At 41.5% G+C, this 20,204-nt stretch overlaps 1 protein-coding gene across 4 annotated transcripts in view; it reads right to left on the reverse strand.

Annotated features, from left to right (window-relative positions):
* The window catches only part of rbm33a (RNA binding motif protein 33a), a 31,135-nt gene extending 11,195 nt beyond the window's left edge, over nt 1–19,940 (reverse strand). For 2 of the 4 annotated variants that reach the window (XM_049565888.1, XM_049565885.1), the window contains exons 1-13: nt 19,738–19,940; nt 16,182–16,260; nt 13,171–13,219; nt 12,705–12,778; nt 12,256–12,562; nt 10,212–10,367; nt 8,729–8,897; nt 7,778–7,995; nt 6,029–6,350; nt 4,363–4,424; nt 1,699–1,828; nt 923–1,290; nt 30–293 (exon numbers count right to left, since the gene is read on the reverse strand). In XM_049565888.1, the coding sequence (XP_049421845.1) occupies nt 30–293; nt 923–1,290; nt 1,699–1,828; nt 4,363–4,424; nt 6,029–6,350; nt 7,778–7,995; nt 8,729–8,897; nt 10,212–10,367; nt 12,256–12,562; nt 12,705–12,778; nt 13,171–13,219; nt 16,182–16,260; nt 19,738–19,756 (2,217 nt within the window). In that variant the 5' untranslated portion in view covers nt 19,757–19,940. The remainder of the gene's footprint in view (nt 1–29; nt 294–922; nt 1,291–1,698; nt 1,829–4,362; nt 4,425–6,028; nt 6,351–7,777; nt 7,996–8,728; nt 8,898–10,211; nt 10,368–12,255; nt 12,563–12,704; nt 12,779–13,170; nt 13,220–16,181; nt 16,261–19,737) is intronic. The other 2 variants (XM_049565886.1, XM_049565887.1) reach the window with 2 other exon arrangements.
* Nucleotides 19,941–20,204: the final 264 nt, after the last annotated feature.

Genomic DNA, 20,204 nt, shown 5'->3' on the forward strand with positions numbered 1-20,204 from the left:
ATAGATGAGCTGATATGTTAATCTCTCACCATCCTCTGCCTGTTGGACATGTTGCGCTGTTGGGGGTTCTGAGGGCGGGGCGTCATCTGCCTGGGGCTACCATGCGCCTGCTGTTGATGGAAGGGATTCTGTCCATGGTGCATCATGGGGCGAGGCTCACTGACATTTAGATGTTGCTGCTGATGATGGGGTAAGTCCTGCCTATGATGTTGCTGCTGCTGCTGGTGCATGGGCTGATGGGGCGGCATGTCGTGATGTGGAAGTTGGTTGACAGGAGGGCCGTGCATTAAGCCCTGGGGAATCAGAGAATGAGAACAAACTACAGCATGAATAAACCAGCAATGTCAGAACTGTTATTTCTTTTCATTTTTTACAATAGCAATAGCATCACTTCTTATGAGCACAAATCTCAACACTGAATCAGACAATTCCTGCATATAATTAACCTCCAGTATCCTCGAGTATCTACCAAGTAGTACAGCAATAGTGATTCAATCACTAGAGGGAGCTCTTGTCTATGTCTCCTGACAAAATGCCGAGGTGCCAAACAGACATGAGTCTTTTTCCTTTAACGCTTCAGTGGCAGTGAATATGATAACTAGACTAGTTTATTCATGTGTACAGTACTCTAGTCTAGTCATTGCTCTTGCCACAGCAATTTTAATAATCTAGAGCAAAGCAGATAAAAATTCATACATTCATGGCAGACAAAGCGTGTGAGTTGTCTGCCAGGCTCCTTTACAAAAAGCGTCACAGGTAAGAGGGGATGCTAGAAAAGAACATAACAACACTCTGATCGAATTACCATATTTAGGAAGCAAAGTCAAGAAACAATTGGGGAAGAACAAGAGAAATGGCACAAAACTGCTGCACAACATACAGCACAAATACACAGACATCAACTGGTTAGAAAATCACTTACTCTTAGTCGTACCTGCATCCCAAACGGAACTTGTGGAGGGGGAAAAAGGTTCCCTTGCTGGCCAAACGGCTGCCGAGGGCCCATGAAGGGTCTGGGCTGGTTGGGGGGCCCACCTTGTTGATTTAAGCCGACCATCCCCTGATGACCTTGGTGGGGAGGGAGGTTGGGTCTTGGGGGTTCTCTCTGAAAAAGTCCTAGTGGACCCTGGCCCGGCTGGTTGAAGGCTGGTCCTGGGGGGCCGAAACCCATTTGGCCCTGGCCGGGCATCTGCTGCTGCTGATGGAGGTTGTGGCTGCTGTTCATCAGAGGAGTGGGGCCCTGGTGATCAAACATGTGCTGCCCTGGAAACCTCGCTGACTCTGTGTGCTCTGTGCCCACACGGGTAAGAGCAAACAACAACAACACAACAGAGATGTCAGTTTGTTTCCTTGTGAGCCAATTTCAATACATCAGTAACTTCCTCTCCAGATGTATAGTGTTACGGCGAGGGAAACAAAAACAGACAACTCTATCAAGGTGAAACGGTAAACAACAGTGTATTTAGTTCAGCATTAACACTGTGAATGGAAATCAGAAATACAGATGTTTAATGCAGTTTCCAAGGCTCATTCAGATGTATATATATACACATGCATTTAACATGAGTGCTGCTGATGGAGCAGCACCAGAAAGCTAGCAGCATACCCTGTAGGTATACCGCCAGAGGTGATGTCGAATAGGATTAAATATGCCAAGAGAGCTTTGTAACCCTCGTCCAAGGTGGGTGTGGGACTCACCTCCCATAAAGAGGGGCTCTCTGTCTTGGGGGCCTTGAGGTGGCTGGTTCCTAAAGGGCTCCATGTGATGAGGGGGCCGCTGGGGCTGACCGAAATTACCAGACATGTGCTGCTGGAAGTCTCCCGGTCCCTGGGAAAGCACAAAACTCATGAATTATAGGCCATACTGGGAACTCAATAATCACAAACAAATTAAACTAATGAAAAATGGGAATTTGTTGTGGAGTATTGCATCGGGCAGGGAGAGCTTGTAATTGAAAGGCTGGGGTCATTAAAAAGACGCAGAATCTTGAGTTGTAAACATCAATATGCATGCCAATATTAAAGAAACCCTTCGGCCTGAATTCGTGAGCAAACCTGCATTAATGCTACTTGGGGCTTTGTTGATAAAGCTTCTAAAAGCCTGTCTCTAACAAGGAAAGGGTATTTCAGGAGGGGATAAGTGCCCTCACCTTTGTTTCAACCGCTTCGTATGTTTGACAGCTTTCTACTCATTGCATGCACGCTACTCCCATCAATCTTCCAAGGAAAACTAGATAACAACCCTTTAATCCCTCCTTGGAATTCGAATCCCTCTCATAACTGTCTCCTTTATTCTTTTAAACATCCATCTCTGTTGAAAAATTAACCTGCTATTCAACACGTGGCACTTCCACAAATGGGCTGCTTGCCTCCTCCAAGCCTATTGTAAATTACTTAAGATGCTATCGAGGCTTAATCCATCTTTATTCCACTGCTGCATGGCGGTATTTAGAGAGGAGAGGTGTTAGAAAGCTAGAAGGCCAGAGTCCCAAAAACTTGCTTAACAGAAAGTTAATCAAAGGGGCTTACAAAGACAGGGGATCACAATGAGGGCGCAATCATACTGTTCTAAAAGGTCAGACGGGCAGGTTTGCACAATGAGGACTCTGGTGTCCATATAATACCTCTCAAATAACACAGCTCATCCTCTCGCTTTTAATCCTTGATAAACAGGCTGCGGGATGCTCAATATGTAACTGATGCTGGGATAGTTCTCAGCAGTGAGGGGATAACCGAGACAAACAGAATGGAGAGGGGCCAAATGTCAAAGTATTTAACAAAGAATGGAAATTTGAGTTTAAAGAGATGTTTTGTTGCTGGGTCTCGTGTTAACTTCTTAGGAGTTAATACCAATAAAAACTGTTGGCAACGAAGCATAGTCTTTGTTTTTGGGATATGTTATTGTTCACAGGATTGTTTCAGAGCTGTGAGTGGCTGATACCATTACCAACATGCGACACAAGGAATAAAATATTTCTAAGAAAGGTGTATATAGGTAATAATAGCCCTTTTCCAAATAGTGTAGGTGGTGGCATCTTTATTTTGTGGTTAAACTGAATGTCATTATCTAAACAGATTATATATTCTAATACCTTTAATTGGTGCTGAGATTAATATTTCAAAACCAGTCTCCACCAGCAAAAATTTAATGCAGTAATACTAGAGGCAATGACCCCCCATCCGCCCAGTCTTTTAACAATTAAATTTGATGGGATGATAATGTATGATAATCATGAGTAATCAGGTGCCCACTGGTAAATGGAATGTTGCCGGCTGGTATGTCACCTGCATTTCAAATTGTGTCCTTGGCAACAGCAGCCTAAATGCGATTGACAGCTGGGGAATCCAACACTATGCTATTCATCGGCCCAGTTGTCTGCATACCCTTCCAAGCCCACCTTCTACTGTCTGATAAGAGGCAAAACAGCTCCCTTCTACTGCGCTATCAATATCTAGCACAATCACAGACCTCAGGGAACAGGAATTGCACGATATTGACATTGAAGGTTGGAAAGGAGGTAAATAAAAATACAGTTTTCTTGACAAAGATTGACTCTATGTGAGGCTGGCTCATTTGGCAAGAGGGTTGTAAATCCACATGAATGCAATTGGATGCAGCTATTTTCCAATGGCTGATTTGCATAAATCCATATAAAATGCACTTTCCAGGAGGATGTCAGTCAGTACGAGCACCACCTGATGCCTGGGCATCATTAACTAGAAGGACGGAGTAACTTAAAGCACTTTGGCCGTCTTGCTGTCGAGTCATTTCCCTCAATACAGTAATTACTTTAAAGGCATTTCCGTCATCCCTCGGATAGGTTCTTTGTGAGTGAAATAAAGGACCTTTTCTTACAGGAAATCACTGACTTAAGATCCCTTTTCTCTGACGTGAAATTCAGCCTTCGGAATATATGGTGCAAAAAGGCAAGAGGCTCACCCCAGCCCCATCAAACCACCGGCATGTTTCATTAATTCAAATACCGTTCAAAAAAGGTCTCCGTGCCTTTGGGACACAAACTTGTGGAAAGTGAATTTTAACTGGCAGTATATCCTGGTCTCACAATTCCATTATGTGCCAAGCTGGCTAGTCTGAGCCCCAGCCCATCCATGAAGAGTTGCTAACTAAGTCCCGCCACTGCAGCCTCGACCTCCAAAAGTCTACTGCCTAAAGCCCCTATCACGCATTTCCAGTTGTGCAGCCAGACGTATCGGTGTTTACAGATTTGCTTTAACAGTATTTGGCCAGGGCAGGCAGTCTAATTGCCGTAATGATATTGCCCTCACAAAAAGGGACGCTAACCGTGTGGAGAGGGAGAGAAAGTGTGGCGAAAGGGAGGGAGAGGAGCAGCTGCTACTCACAGGGAACCTCTGAGGACCCACAGCAGGTCTGGGCTGGCTCTGAGCAGGAGGCATCAAGGGCACTGCAATGAGAGAGACAGAGAGCAAGAGAGAAAGGGGGTGGGGGTGGATGGAGGAGGGGGAGAAAAATGAAAATGAGGGGCAGTAGGCACAGAGAGGGTGGTGATAGTCAAAAGGGAGGAGCCCATTAGACATCTCCATGCTAAAGGCTGTTACACAGATATACATGTTAAATTTTGTATCAGAGTCGCTCCTCACATCTTTACACAGCTGGACACGGACCAGGGAGCTCAAGAAAATATCAAATGCATGAGAATAATTTGCCAAATGCAACTGATAAAAATAAATAAGACAATTGCTGTTTGACAACATTCAGCACAATATAATTCGAAGAAATGGATTTTCATACTGCTTCAAAATAAGGGTTACTGTAATTGTATGTCAACATTTGCAACAGGAAAAAATTCAGTTGGAATCTATCACTTAAATGAATATATAAATAAATAAAAATACACAAGCATATATACAAACATATTATGCACACACACATACACACACTTAATCATAACCACAGGCAATTCCTTATTTTCCAGAACACGTCTTCCTCTCAGGAGCAAAACCAAAAAATCCATGCACACTTGCACAAAGTGACATATACACACACACAAGCGCTAACATGCTTTGCTAACAAAATTTCAATCTTGGCCTGGACAGACAGGCCAGATAAACCCATCTCAGGGAATGAAATGGTGATGCCGCCAGAAGAAAAATGGAGGATAAACCCATTACTGGCTGAGAGAGCTATTCACTTGTCATTCAACCAAACAACAAAATGACATTCTAATCCAGACACCTTTCAGGACAGTGTAAGGATAACTGCCAGACATCACATGCACCTCAGCTGAGCATCTTGCTGGTTAACTAGGGGTGCACGATTTTGGATAAAATGAAAATTATGATTTTCGTTCTCAGAATTTAAATTGTCAATCAAATAAATCTATTGCATTTTTATTTGTCTTCATGCAGACAGAACTAAAATGTGACAAATATGAGACTAGTACATCAACTTTGCACAAGACAAAGGGAACACTCATGTCATCTTAAACTGACCGGTTGTAGACAACTGCTTCACTTTCATGTTGAAGACCCAAAAAAAATAATATAAAACAGCACAGAAAATATCTGGATTTTCATCCCAGCCTTGAAAAAATGCATTCAATGTCATATTTTAATGAGCAGGCCTACAGAGATATTTTGGTGAATATACTATAAACGCACATATATTTCAATGGTTTGCAGTAACTAGGGAGAAATGTTGCTTCATATTATATGCTCGGATATGGCCTTTGAATCCAAAATCAAGTTATGATCCTTTCAAAATGTTTATAGCTCTTTATGTCTTATGATTTAAACAGTCTTATCATTCCTAGAGGCTATTTGTGTATCATTAGGAGAGCTTGGCTGGATGCAACACACCTCCTTGCTAATGCACAGGTGGCGATACTGCTGTTGTTTTTAAATGAGATTGCAAAATCAGTTTTAATACTATGAATGAGTCAGCACACATCAGAAAAATGCTGGAAACAAGGTAAAAATTTGTTGAAAGTGACAGAAGTTCAATAAAATGTCTGGTAAAAAACACTTCAGTGATAGTGGATAAGCCTACCTTGTACAGAGGATGACGTAGGCCCTCTGAAATGGGGGTTAATGTGGATGTTTTTGGGCTGTGGAGGCTGCTGCTGGTGATGCTGAGGAAAATTAGGTGGCGGGGAGCTCATCATTCGTGGTGGCGGCTCCATCTGGGGCCTCAACGGCGGGGAGCGGTGAGCCATGTGCGGGGGGATGAGGGGCTGAAGGGGCTGCTGGACCAGCGGGCGCCCATGGTCTTGGAAGGGAGGAGGTCCTCTTGGACGTGAAGGGTGGTGCTGCTGGGAGTGCATTTGCTGCTGATGAGGCTGATGAGGAAGAGGCATTCGGGAGGATGGCTGCTAATTGGAAAGAGATGGGGAAACGGAGAGGAGGGGAAAAACCAAAACAACCTGTCAAAACATATTTCTTTCTGGGAGGATTCTGATATCACTACTTGCAGTAATGGGATGACACACTAACAAGTCAATTCACAGGCAAGATGAAGATGGTATCCTAGGTAATTTAATGCAATGCTCCCTTGAAGAATTTGTAAAGTGACATAAAACTGATGGTAACCTTGGTGCGATCACTATATGTTTATTTAACTTGAGCTACATCTATTTAGAAGGAGAGTCGATTATGTGCTAGCATCAGGATATATCTGCCAGGGATGCACCAACTGATAAATGAACAATAATTATATCATCAATTGAAGTTTCAAATGAGTTCTTGATAATTGGCCAGCCTATCCGTTAAAGCTATCATACAAACAAACATGCCAGTGGCCAAATCAGTCAAGTGGTTAAACATACAGTATATTGTGAAAAGTAAATGCTCAGTAACAGCAGTCAGCAGAATGTTTGTAGTGTTGGCATGTCGTCCATCTGTCATTAAATATTCATTTCCAGCGTGAATATTTTGTTTTGAATTTTACAACTTATTACCACTGAATGAAAAAACACAAAATAGTGGAAAGCTGGAGTGAAATGTCACACAGCCTTGAGGACAATTGCTCTAACACAATGGTATATTGCTAATTTATTATTCATGTACAATAGTTCTGTTTTTGTGCACTTTTGTACAATGTAGCCTTGGTGAAATGCATAATTTCATTCAGTGATCAAATAAAAAAATAACATAAAAAATGGAAATGTGGTATCTTTAACATCACAATTAACAGGGCGTAATTATGGCAACAACTAGACCTGGCCCAGTTCTGAAATCTGGTAACCTTCCACTGTTACTGAAGATCATCCCTACGTGTTTTTTTTATTTAGGTTGGAAGTGACTTTTCCCCTAGACCTTCAAAAGGTCTTGTATGAACTGATGAGCCATGTAAATCAAAGGATTAAATGCTTGGAGTGATATCTAATAATAAAAGCCCACAAGAAACTAAATCCTGGGCAAAGAACAAATTTAATTTCGTATAATACTGTCTAAATGGACTACTGCCAAACGATTTGCTATAATCCATATATCAACATAGATACGGGAGAGCAGAGCGTTTTGACTTTTGTCATGCGTAAACGACCATAGCTTTGGAGGTCTTAGATAGTGAAGAGAGCAGCGGCGAACAAAACACGTCAAGTACAAAGACACCCAGCCTTGTTGTGGCTGTGACGAATACAGGAAGGTAAAGAGTCAAGCCATTTCAAATCATCTTATCCAGTGAAGCTCTTATGTGTTCTTTAGCTACTCTTCAATAGGAGTAGTTCAGTATTGAGTGATGCGATATGCAGTGTAGCCAAAAAGATTATCCCTTTAGTGTTCAGGTGGAGTGGTTTACCTGCATGCCCATGTTTCCCATCAGGGGGAGCCTCTGGTCATTCATTCTTCCTCTGTATCCTCCTCTAAAATCTCCCATTCCATAGGGTGGGAAGCTTCCTCTTCCTCTGCCGCCTCGCATTCCTCCTCGCATGCCTCGGCCTCCGTATCGGTTTTGTTTCTTTTGCCGTTCTTGTTCTTCAAATGCCATCAGAACTTGCTTAGCCTCCTCTGACAGTTCTAATGAGAGGTAGAGCAGGAAAACAGAGCACTCAACATTAATGTCAAGAAAAACATAACAAAAAAGAAATACAGATTTAAGTCCATAACCTTGACTGTTTATAAAGATGGATGGCATAACAGAGTCCAAAAAGTGAAGCCAAAACATCTGAATTGCCCCCTGGTGGCTGGCTGCAGTACAGGTCATAAAAATCCATGCTAGCAAAAAGGGCCAAATAAAAATTCAAAGTACACATCAAATAAATGTTTCCCAAATATGGTCTCTGTCATTTAAGGTAGTTCTTTCCACACTGATGCATGTTCAAGTATTCATTCTTTGGATTTTGATTGGTTTTAATAAGTTACTTGATGCTATAGTCAGGGGATATCATGTGATGATTAACAGCTTTGTGTGCTCGCAATCAATGGCGCTGCTCGGGACTGGGTTGAATAGGTGTATGGCATGATCTTGATACCACGGTTCCCATTTCCGATTGCTATTTCATAGAGTCTGGCTCCAAATAATGTCACCAGCTTAAGACGGTAGCGCCGGTATCCTGGATATTTTGGCTTCATTTTTATGCAGCGGAAGAAAGTGGAGACGTGCTATCCATCTTTACATACATTCTATGCTTAACCGTAGTGTGAACCTATTACGGGGGGAGCAAAAATTTAAGATGAAAAAATATTTGAGAATTCACTCTGGCTGTTGCTGAACAAAGGATAAATAACACCCAGCTAGGAGAATGTGTACCGAGTGTTTCAGGGATATCCCTCCTGCTGCAGCCTGCGTTAGCCAACCGCACAACAGCACCGTCCTTTCTTTCAGATTTGAACCGTAAACGACCAGACTCTTCATCTTCCTCGTCCTCCTCATCTGATTCCTCCTTTGTTTCTTCTTCAGGCATGGCTTCATTTTCAACCTGAGGACATTTCCAGAGGTTAAAAACAAGTCACAATTTTTATAATAGGCTCAACTTTGTGTGAATTCAGGCAGTGTTAAACTTTGTGGTTTATAGTGCATCACAAAATCTCCTCCAAAGCTAAAGAAATAATCAGTTCATCTATTAGTTGATCAACAGAACTTTAAACATAAACAATTTTGATAATAAATATATGGTTTAACATTGTGCCAAAATTACCAAGTTCCAGCTTCTTAAATGTAAATATTCACCGCTAGACCACATTGTGTTCTCATTTTATGCATTTGTATTTTTTTTTTTTTTTTTTACTGATATTTCAATGTCTGTCTAAGTTACAACTAAAGCTGCCCCCTGAAAGTCAGAGATTTGAATCATCAGTCAGAGACCCCCTCAGGTGACTGAGATTGCTTCAAGTTGAGCAGTTTTTTTGTTAGTTTGTTTGTTTTTCTTGCTAGTCAGAATGCTGTGCAGTGTACTTCTGGGGACATTTTCGTCCTCAGATTTTACTGTGGAGTTGAGTGCTCTTGACTTTGACGCTTTTTCTTCATTGCAGAGACTGGCGGACATGCAGGCAGTGGCCTGGAGGAAGAGAGGCTTTCCACCGTAAGGCCATGAGACAATATTATCTTCAATCTTCTGTTGAGAAGTGGTGAATTTACAGCCCACGGCAACGCAATACGACACAGTGTCTGACTTTTGTTTGATAACATTTCCAATCCATCGTTTGCAGTTAGCGACATTCACCTAATACAGTAAACAAACTGTCACCCTGAATGTCCCGCTGAACCCCGTTCCAACCTTGAAACTTTGTATGGAGGAAAAAAAAAAACAATCATTGAATATTTGTATTAAACAGCTAAATAAAGTTGTGTACAGCTTTAGTTTTGACTAATATGTTGATACATTTATATGGTTTACACTTGAATAGTACTTTTTTTTTACCAAGTTGCTGGTGCATGATTTATTATTTTATTTATCAATAACAATTCAATACATTTATATCTATGTATTCATTTGTTACATTTTGTTTGACAAAGTTAGGAAACCAAAGTTTAAGTCAAGCTTGCTCTAGCCTTATACATAAAAGAATGATCCAAGTCACTTTCACACAATGAGGCATACAACTTATCAACACTGGTATCAGATCGGTTATCTTTATCAGCCGATACCCAGGGTATCGGTATCATGACTGAAAAATTCAGTTTGGTGCATCCCTAGTTTCAGTAGATTCTAAAAACAAACAAACAAACACAAAACGCAATCAAGTCATACCAACAAAAAGTGTAAAGTGTTACACAGAGGGTGTCGACATACCTCCTCTGTGTCAAAGCCCTTGGCTGTGTCTTCCTCCTCCTCTTCCTGCTGCTCTTCTCCCCCTTCCTCCTCCTGCTCCTCCTCAGGGACTGCCTCCTGTTGGACTCCATGTTCACCCAGACGCCCATCAACATAGGAGGTTTGGTACACATCATCCTTTAAAGATCAAATGGATAATATGTATTGATTGGTTAAAGAGGTAACAATGCTTCGTTGAGGATCAGCAATGGCCGATGGTATCTATGCCATTGTTGGAAAACAATTTCAAAGTTGATGTTGAAAATTAAAACATCTATTTATGCTATGTGATGCTGCTGAAAATATATGTAAGCAAAATAGATAAATGAGTTCAACAGACACCAAGATTATATATTTTTAAATATGGGTGTGCATATTTTTATCTAATTTAGATGGCTAAAATAAATTCAAGTGGCCTTGATAATTACATATGCAATTTAAATGGACAGAAATTTTACATTTATAAACCTATAAATTAACGAAAAAATACAAAAATTATACAGAACATGAAGGCAAACATTAAAACGTTAGGGAGAGGATTTTGGGGAGACACTATGTAACCCCCCCCCAACCCAAATTACCATAACAGTGGGAGCAAGGCTTCATTACTATTCCTGACAGCATTTGAAATTCAATGAGATGTAAATGTTTGACATGATATACAGAAATGCAGGCACGGATAAAAGCACTCCTCCCCAGTTCAATGATGGTGAAAATATCATTGACTGACTCCTCGCAAATCACTCCGTTATTGGCCGCACTGTAAGTTCATAACTCCACGCCAAAAACATGCCACAGACATAAACATTGTGGGAAACCTGTTTTTACTACTTCATGAGAAAATAACAGTTCAAGTCATGATGCAATCATTTCCAAATATACCTTTCATTCATTGCAACAACCTAACAAGCTCCTACAACTGGTATAGGAGTTGCTAGTGATTCAAACATTCTATCTGTACAACACCCTCTAACAAAAACTCACTGCTAAATAAGGTCAGACTGTAGGTCACACCATGGTGTTTGGTGTTGCGCTCCATTAACCTGCCAAACAGCAGCACATATTAATGCAGAAAGGGGGGAAAAAAACACTCTCAGCAAACCAGACGGACGGACAGGCTGCCCCAAGGGAACACAACAGCTTAATCCTTTAAACTGTTCCACATAGTACTCAATGAATACCATGGCGAGCAAAATGTCAAGGCCAGGTAGTTTAGTGACCTTGTGAACAGTTATTACACATAATACAAATACACACCTGCAGACATTTACCAAAATCCAAAATAGATGTCTATTTGTGCAGCGCACCCTCAGTAAGAAGGTCAACATCTTATCTTTGTTTGGAGAAAGGAGGTAGGCCAATATATCTCTGTCAGGTGCCAAACACCATCACACCTTGGTAAATGGACCATAACGGACATTTGCACATGGATCTGGTCTTATCTTTGATCCTCTTAGTCCTGGCTAAGAGGGAAAGGAAACGAATGAAAGGGAAACTCGCATCAATCATTAGAAAACTGTATGGGGTGTCCTCAGGAAGGTCAATAATCTTTTCACCTGCATGAGACTTTATCAGATCCAGTCTAAAGCCTGAGATAAAAGCCCCCCACATTAACCTCCGCCGATTGGCAGCACATCTCCCCGACACAAAGCAGCTTCTTACTCCCCCAAAGATACAGGGCCCAAGGTCACAATGGCACGGGGATTTGGAGGCGACAGCACAGCATTACCTCATGCCAAACAAGCTGTCAACACAAACTTTGTCAGCAAGATGGAGAAATTAACTGGCAGGAAGTGATAATGAATCTAATCCTCTCCTGCCCAAAAACGCCAACCAACATCTCCTTCTCCTGAATAGATTTTCAATCCTGACTGTCCCCTTAGCGAGACAAGAAAACTGATATTATCTCTTGGATACAATGGCGCTGGACAGAAAAGGGAGTGGGAGGAGGTAGGTGTGTGTGTGTGCGTGTGTGTATGTGCATCTGCAGGCTTTTACGTGTGAGTAAGCAAATGTGAGAACTCACTTGAAATTCACCATCTATGGGCTCATTGATTTGGATGTCTAACACTTCATCCTGGTAGCCATCGTCACCCTCAGCTACCTCTCCAGTGTAATCCATTTGGTCTTCAGGCATCTCTGAGTTGCCGTCTTGGCTGTATTCCTGCGTGTACTCCCCTCCCTGGTACCCCTCCTCCCCTCCATCCCCTTCTTCACAGCCCTCTGCGCCCAGGTTCACAACGTCATCTGTGTAGTCTGCTTCCTGCAAGTTGTCCTGCTGGTCATAGGATGTGCCCAAGCTGTATGTGGCATTGAGGCTCACATCCTGGCCGCTGAAAACAAACAAATCATTGAGATTTTGCCGAAAACATAAATGAACTATGATAGTTAAATCTGCAAAATCTAGAGCTTAACTTTTGTCAGTTAATGACTGAATACATTACTTGAAAACATGGCACTTATGTCATAGCTTACCTCATATTTACATCTTCGTCGTCACTTTGTAGAAGGTCATCATTCAGCTCTTCATCTGACCCTTCTGAGGGATTCTGAAACCAAAATAAATGACCATTACCGTGTGCTCTTTTGAAATTGCATTCCACTCTTGCTCAGCTGTGTGTAAGGTGTGGGGGCAGGGGACCACCTCCAACCCCAAAGGATGCACTATTCCCATGTGGTGAAGGCAATCTGGGCAGGTCAACACGGTTCTTTTTTGTCCACTGTACTTCCTCCTGCTTCACATCAACAGTTCCCCCTGCAGAGGAGCCACCTGCTACAAGTCAACTGTTCCTTCTATTTTCTAAATGTTCTACCAACACCCAATGTTTTGGATATTATTTTCCGTTTCCTGCTTGAGGAGAACCCATACTGACACAGCCAACTGTTTTTTGGCACATAAAAATCAAAGTAAACAAAACAGCGAGATTTTGTTTTATCTTACCTTTTTACCTGACAGCCAGTCCTCTCCCAACAAATCCTCTTCCAAATCACTTTGAAGAAGAAAACACAACCAGTAACAGGTTAGCTGAGTCAGATAATCGTGCAGTGTTACATGTATTTACAGAGGGTGTTATTCTGCTGTAACACTTAATACAGCATTTGATACCACAGAGAAAAATTGACATTAAAGGCATAACATTAATTTTCTTTTATTAAAGACAAATAAAACAAGGTTATAAAATTACGACAATGACTTGTTTTCCTGGTTAGCAGAAGAGAATAGCAGACTGTGGTAAACAATAGCCCTTTTTACACTACCTGTTCAAGGCAGGTATATCGCGCCATTACGCTGCCTTACCATTCTGTGTGTAAGGTACGAGTGCGGAATGGGGAGACAAAGACATCTCGCCTTTTAGTCGTCACAGAATGTAGTAACAATGCCAAAACGGTGTCTGTGTAAACAGGACAGGACCATGGGCAGGATGGGTGTGACATTTTGATGACATGCTGTGTGTGCGACCCACCACAGGATATTTAAAAAGCATGTAAAACAGTTGGCAGTTAACTCAAAGAAGAAGAGCAGCAGTTGAAAATGTCCTCAAAAGGACGAGATCAGCCACCATGTAACAGAGATAGTAAATGATTGTTATTGCTATGTTATGCCATTGATATTGTTGATTGATATTGTTTATAAAATGCTGACGATGGGTATGTTATCTATGTCACACTGTAGGCAGACACTACTTGTGTTAAAAGTCACGCCAGTCATGCCTCTTTTGATTCCACCATGCCATGATGCTATTTAAAATCACACACTGGAGCAGAATGATGCTGCTGCAGTCTGAGTCTGTCAGTTGCAAAGGAAGGATAAAGACGGAACTTCCAGACCTGCCAACCTTGAAGAAAGGTTATGAGTACCACCTTACCAGACACTTGTGCGTGGTCATGAACATATGCGGACACGGTGGCACTTTTTTTTTTTTTTTTTTTTTTTTTTAAACCATAAGTCAATATGCACATGTGGCAAACAGAAGAAACGAGCGTACGTTTACATATTCATATCTATAGGCCTAAGCCCCACATACGTCCATAGACGCCCAATATTTGTTTTATGGCACAGATCAAGGTCAATTTCATCAATCTGATGGTAGCATTGATCATCTGCTTAAAAAATACAGTAATATGTCCTGTTGTGACAAAAAGAAAGATTTCAAGTGGGATTCGGGGGGTTCTCCCCCGAGAAAATTTTGAAACATCACATGGCGAAATCCTATTTTCATGCAATTTCATACAGAAATAGATAACAGATCATAGACAAGTGCATTACATTAGCATTCCTCATCATGTTCTTGTGTAGTACGACACCTATTAGAACTACTCTTTTCTTATTGCCTTGTTTTTTTCTTATAGAAATTCAGCAGACTCATCAAACAAAAAGTCTTTTTATCATAAGTGTGTGTTATAGTTATTCAGGCAGGGCACATGCTTTCATAACACAGTTGAATGTAAATTTGTCCGCAATTTGCTTACCTTGGTACAATTCTCACCAGCAATGTATCAACGACAGGCGACTTTGACACTATTTACTTCAGTGTTTGCCCTACCATTTTATTAGGGGGGCACCTCGCCCTGCCCCCCCTTGAAGGTCAAGTTAATTTTATTTAATTTTATTTTCTATATAGTGCCAGATCACAAAGAAGTCACTTAAGGTAACCTTTCCTATAGAACAGGTCTATACCTTGTCCTTTTATTAAACAAACTAAATAGCCTTATGTTATTTATCTTATTTACAGACCGCGTGTCATTTCTGTCTCTACATGGTCGCGCGTTTACAATCTCCCCTGCTCTCTGTATCGCGCACGGCGGAGTTTGGCCCCGTTGGGCGCGCACACACACGTGCCCGCACGCACGCACGCACGCACACACACACACACACACACACACACACGAGTGAACACACTAGAGGGCGTAAAAAAATAAATAAAAAAGGAGTCGGTGGTGGAGTGAGATTTCTTAAACGAGCGTGAGAAGGTGCTACCGTCTACCGAACTGAACACACGATAACTCCAGTCTGAGCTGACGGTGAGGAGCTAATAAGAGCTAACTGCTAACAGACAGAAGCTAACTGCTATGAGACTGTAGTTAACTGTTTACAGACAGAAGCTAACTGCTAAGATAGAAGCTAGCTCTAATAGACACAAGCTAAAGTTAACTGTTTACAGACAGAAGCTAACTGCTAAGATAGAAGCTAGCTCTAATAGACACAAGCTAAAGTTAACTGTTTACAGACAGAAGCTAACTGCTTACAGACAGAAGCTCTCAAAGCTCTCAATTTTTGCATTTCTTACGTCATTTTACCTGTCAGCGTTGTTTGAATTGATAGAGTCATCACTGAGGACTACCCAGAGGTGTGGGCGAAGAGGGTTCATCTATCTTGACGTTGAAGGCGACAGTGTACTGTCTAACTGGATGGAACTGTATCAAGCGCATCTTTGGTGTCTTAGTCTTAGTCAGCCGTGGATGGGAGGGCGGGGGGCAATATGCAGCAATCTGATTGGCCGAAATCTTTTCGTTGCGCCTACGCACCTATATTCACCGGGTATCAACTTGAGTGACATCTTGCATAGACAAATACACTGAAACCGGCGAAATGCGCGATCGAGTGATATGCGTACTTTTAGAGCATCAAATCGTACCAGCGTACTTTGATGTCAAAATGCGTGCCTGGTACGCAAAATGCGTACAGGTTGGCAGGTCTGAACTTCATAGCAGCCCTATAGTGTGACATCTGTGTAAAAAGGGCTAATATCAAAAAGAGAGCATGAGAAAGCGCTGCTGTTACAGGTATATCAGAACTGTGGAAAACTAATAACTAATTTCATAGTACAGTAATTATTTTTCTATAGGAAGAGATGAATATCATGCTCTTAATTGTGACTACTTTAACAAGCTGTGAATTACAAACACTACTGCTCTTTACTTATAGACAAATTGGAACATGAGATGATTTACCTCTCTAGATCGTCATCTTCGCCTCTCCTCCTGCGTGACCGCTCAGCACCAGGTTTGTCGAATTCATCAAAGTCAAAATCTGCAACAGAAAGGAAGTTTTGCTTACAGTGCAAGAACAGACTATGATAACAACATGTGCCGTCCTCACAGGTTGATGTCACTCTGTCCTATTGGCCTGAACGCTTGGAATTAAACAGGGACTATTAGTACACCAAGTTGTTGATTCAGATTGGCATGCCCCTCGTGCCAAGCTGAATCAACAACTTGTGCAGCAAGTACACAATATGCCATGTGCACCAACAGCATGGTACACACTAGAGACCAGTAAACACATCTCTCTTATGGCTTGTTGTGGCTGAATCCAAATAGAAAGGTATTGTGCTATATTGCCTAAGGCAGTCCAAACATGAACCTAAAGTTCAGCCTGTGTTACAGTACAGTTGTGCAGGTCTAAGCGTTTAAAATTTTGCACTACCAGATATTTATCTATTGTTAGCTATCAACCTAATCCACAATAAGAAGTTGTTATCACAGCACCTGCCACACCTCCTGCTGTTGTTTGATCATCAGCTGATACAGATCAAAAACAATCCTTTTGGCCTCATGTGCCCAATGCATTCAGTTCTAATAGGTTTTTCCAGTCTTGCCAATACATAATATTTTGCACACTGGCTACACCAAAGGGAACACTGATACTGGGACAAAGATCAGAAAAAGAGCAACCCTGAATTCTCTTCGAGGAAAAAAATGGGAAGAATAACCAGAACAGCCACAGACATTAACAGTATACCATATAAAATGACCCACTATTGATTACTAAGACAAACTTTAACCATTTATATCCATGTATGTCCTACTCCATTCACTTCAAAAGAGTTATTGCAGAGAAACTGACTTTGGGATTTGATTCCTGAGTTCAGTTCCCGGGGCTGCTTGATCTGGGCATAGGCCTTTTAACAGCACACATTTTGACTTATCATAGTTTGAAACACACAACTCTTACTACTACCAATAACAATGGCTTTATTCCAAGTGTCCCAAGAAAGATGTTGCATGGTTCTCGCATCAGGGTCTGAACACACGTGCAGGCAACAGGAAACCTCCACAATTACAAAATAAGGGTTGTGCCGTCTGAGCAGTTCATGATTGGCTCCAAGGTGCAAAAATAACTTTTTTGTCCACCAGCCAAATGGTGAGTGAATATTCCAGTTTCACCAGCCATTCAATAGACTACCTTAGTTTTTTTGGGCTGGTGAGTGAAGCACATCTACCAGCCACTTTCTCATTTTACCAGCACCTGACTAGCAGATGGTGGTAATTTCGTTTGATTGGGTCTTGGTACCCTCAACTCAAACATTTTCTCATCTGCCACTTTTAAAAACCTGGCAATAATCAGATAACCAATTAGGGTGTAAATCACAAGTTTTAACACAATTCTTCAGACAACAATACAATATTTGCTGATATTACAAAGTCTGCCATTAATGATGCGACTCAATTCAGGGGCCTGTGATTGTTATGCAATGATATCAGTAAATATATTCCTTCCTTTTCCTGGCTGAATACCATTACCTGTCTGGTGCTAGGCACTAGCACTGATTGGATGTTTGGGAAGGGGTTGTGCTTGGTTGGAAATATTGACACAGACTTGCCCAAAAAACATCCAAAATAAATAATGATGACAACATGTAACAATGTCTTCATATTTCACTGACAATACTGGATCACTGATCAATGAATTGATATATCAATCCACACTGATGTATCATTACAACCCTATAACCAGTGAACACAATATTGACAAGAAAAACAAGGAAGCAAGTAGAAAACAACACACAAGCTGTACAGAGGCTAGACAAAGCCACTGTAAAAGGTTTTAACAGGAAACCACAGCATGCTGCTTTCCTGCTATTTTCTTTTCCTGTGTGCTTGTTGTGGATTTGTCAACAGTACCAGTGTGTACCAGATTGGGGCTTGCACAAGTATGGACACAATAACAGCTGTGGACACCATGCACACATCTGCAAAGGGGACTGTGCACAGGACACACGATGACAGTTTAAAACTATAAGTTACAGAGAGCCAGCATGCACAATACCAAGACCCGAGACCAAAGCAACTAAATAAAATACATCGATCACTATCTTTTTTTTCATTTACACCTGCGCTTTTCTGCTGCCTCTGCAAAATATCAACATGTCTTCCATGATAAAAAAGCAGATTACTGACTGTAAGAAGAGATCAAGGACTTGAGTGTCTGATATTTGCATCCACTTGGTAAACATCAGATGACCATACCATACCAAATTTTGACATTCGGGTGATCACTAACTGGTTAATTTATTATATGCATTTGAAAGAAAAGCCACTGCATGATGTAAATATTGGATTTTTTTCAAGCCAACAGTCTTAACATGTTGTAAATCACAGGCAATGCACAAAAATGTTAGGTATATGGACATAGTTGTTTGTCACTGCCACTCTTGGTGAGCTAATGTGTTCACAGGCCTGGTGCATGTGTTTCACCACCTCAAGTTACCTGTACAGACTTAAAGTATAACTGACAGGCTATGTATCTTCTTATAGTCACTACAGTCCATTGATAACCAAAAACGACAAAGCAAATGTGGAATGACAAACACCCCGTTAACTGCGTCATACAGTGGTTCCCCTATAAACACACATGCAGACCTGAGATCAGTCCCAACCGCGGCGACAAGGCCAGACAATTAAATAAAGAAGAACACCGTACGTATAGCTAACAGCTATGTTACTTAGCACAGTTTTAAGTTGAAGCGGGTTGACTAATGGCACCAAGCATCCACCAAAGAACTGCGTGTTCTCTCTAAACGATCACCTTGTGCAGAATCGGATAGCTTCTATCAGCACTCCTGCGGCGGCTAACAGTAGCTTACGATTAAACCCAAACACCTGATTTAAAGAGCCACGATTCCCTTTAAAAACACCGCTTTGGCAACGTTAACATTTCCAAGAGCATCGTTAACATAATACAACAGCACGCTAGCATTACGTTACTAACGATCAATCATGTCCGTATAAAATCTTTGCTATCACTTAAACTAGCGTAAGATAACACGCAAGCTAGCTAGCTAAGTTAGCTAAATTGCATAACATATTTGCAAACGCTGCTGCTAACAACGTCAAGTCGGACATTAACGTTAGGTCTGAAAATTCTTAAGTTTAAGTTAGGCTGTGGCTTGGCTCTCAATAAATTTGGTTAGCTTTTGGGGGGGTCGATATATTTCATTGAATATAAACTCATAAATGTCACTAATTACGCTAAGCTGTAACGTTACCATAGTAATAACGGTAGCGTGCTGACGTTGGTTTTATCTTATTTTTTCTGCATACAACCCAAGTGTTAAATGTTTGTTTAAGGTAAAGCTACATTAGTTGCAGTTATCTGACGTCTAAAATGTGGCCTACCGTCAATGTAGGAGTGTTTTCAAACCATTTTATCGTTAGCTAGCTGTGTTAGCTAACTTAGCTACATAGCTAGCGAGCATTCTCGACAAAACCCGCTGACATTACTCACCCTGAGCGTTGGCTGACATGGTGCAAGGCGCGTCCCGCTTAGAGTCTGCCTACAAAACTGGAGTGTGCATTTAATCGTTAGTATTTCACCATTTTAACGGTACAATACGTAGGACTAGCAAGGGAACGGCTCCTATGCGGCAGTGATATCCATTCACGACCAGAATACCAACATGGCCGAGCTGTGTTTGCTGCGATGATGCATTGTGGGTGGGAAACACCAGCTCCCCCGATCGGTTTGCTGCACAAAGCGAGCTCCTTGGCAGGTCAGGTAAACACACTGGCTCATCAGTAAGAATCTGACGTGTATCTACCCTCCACAACGGCATGAGTCCATTGCAAGTGTTTATTGTGGAAAATATGTGTGTTGTAGCTTACATTTAGATAGGCCATACTGTTGATTAAATATTGCTTGCATTGCCTTACCTGGCAAGAAGAAACTGACACCTATGATGACTAAGTCCATTC

The sequence above is a fragment of the Epinephelus fuscoguttatus genome, linkage group LG21, assembly GCF_011397635.1.
Source record: "Epinephelus fuscoguttatus linkage group LG21, E.fuscoguttatus.final_Chr_v1".
In the NCBI taxonomy this organism is placed as follows: domain Eukaryota; kingdom Metazoa; phylum Chordata; class Actinopteri; order Perciformes; family Serranidae; genus Epinephelus; species Epinephelus fuscoguttatus.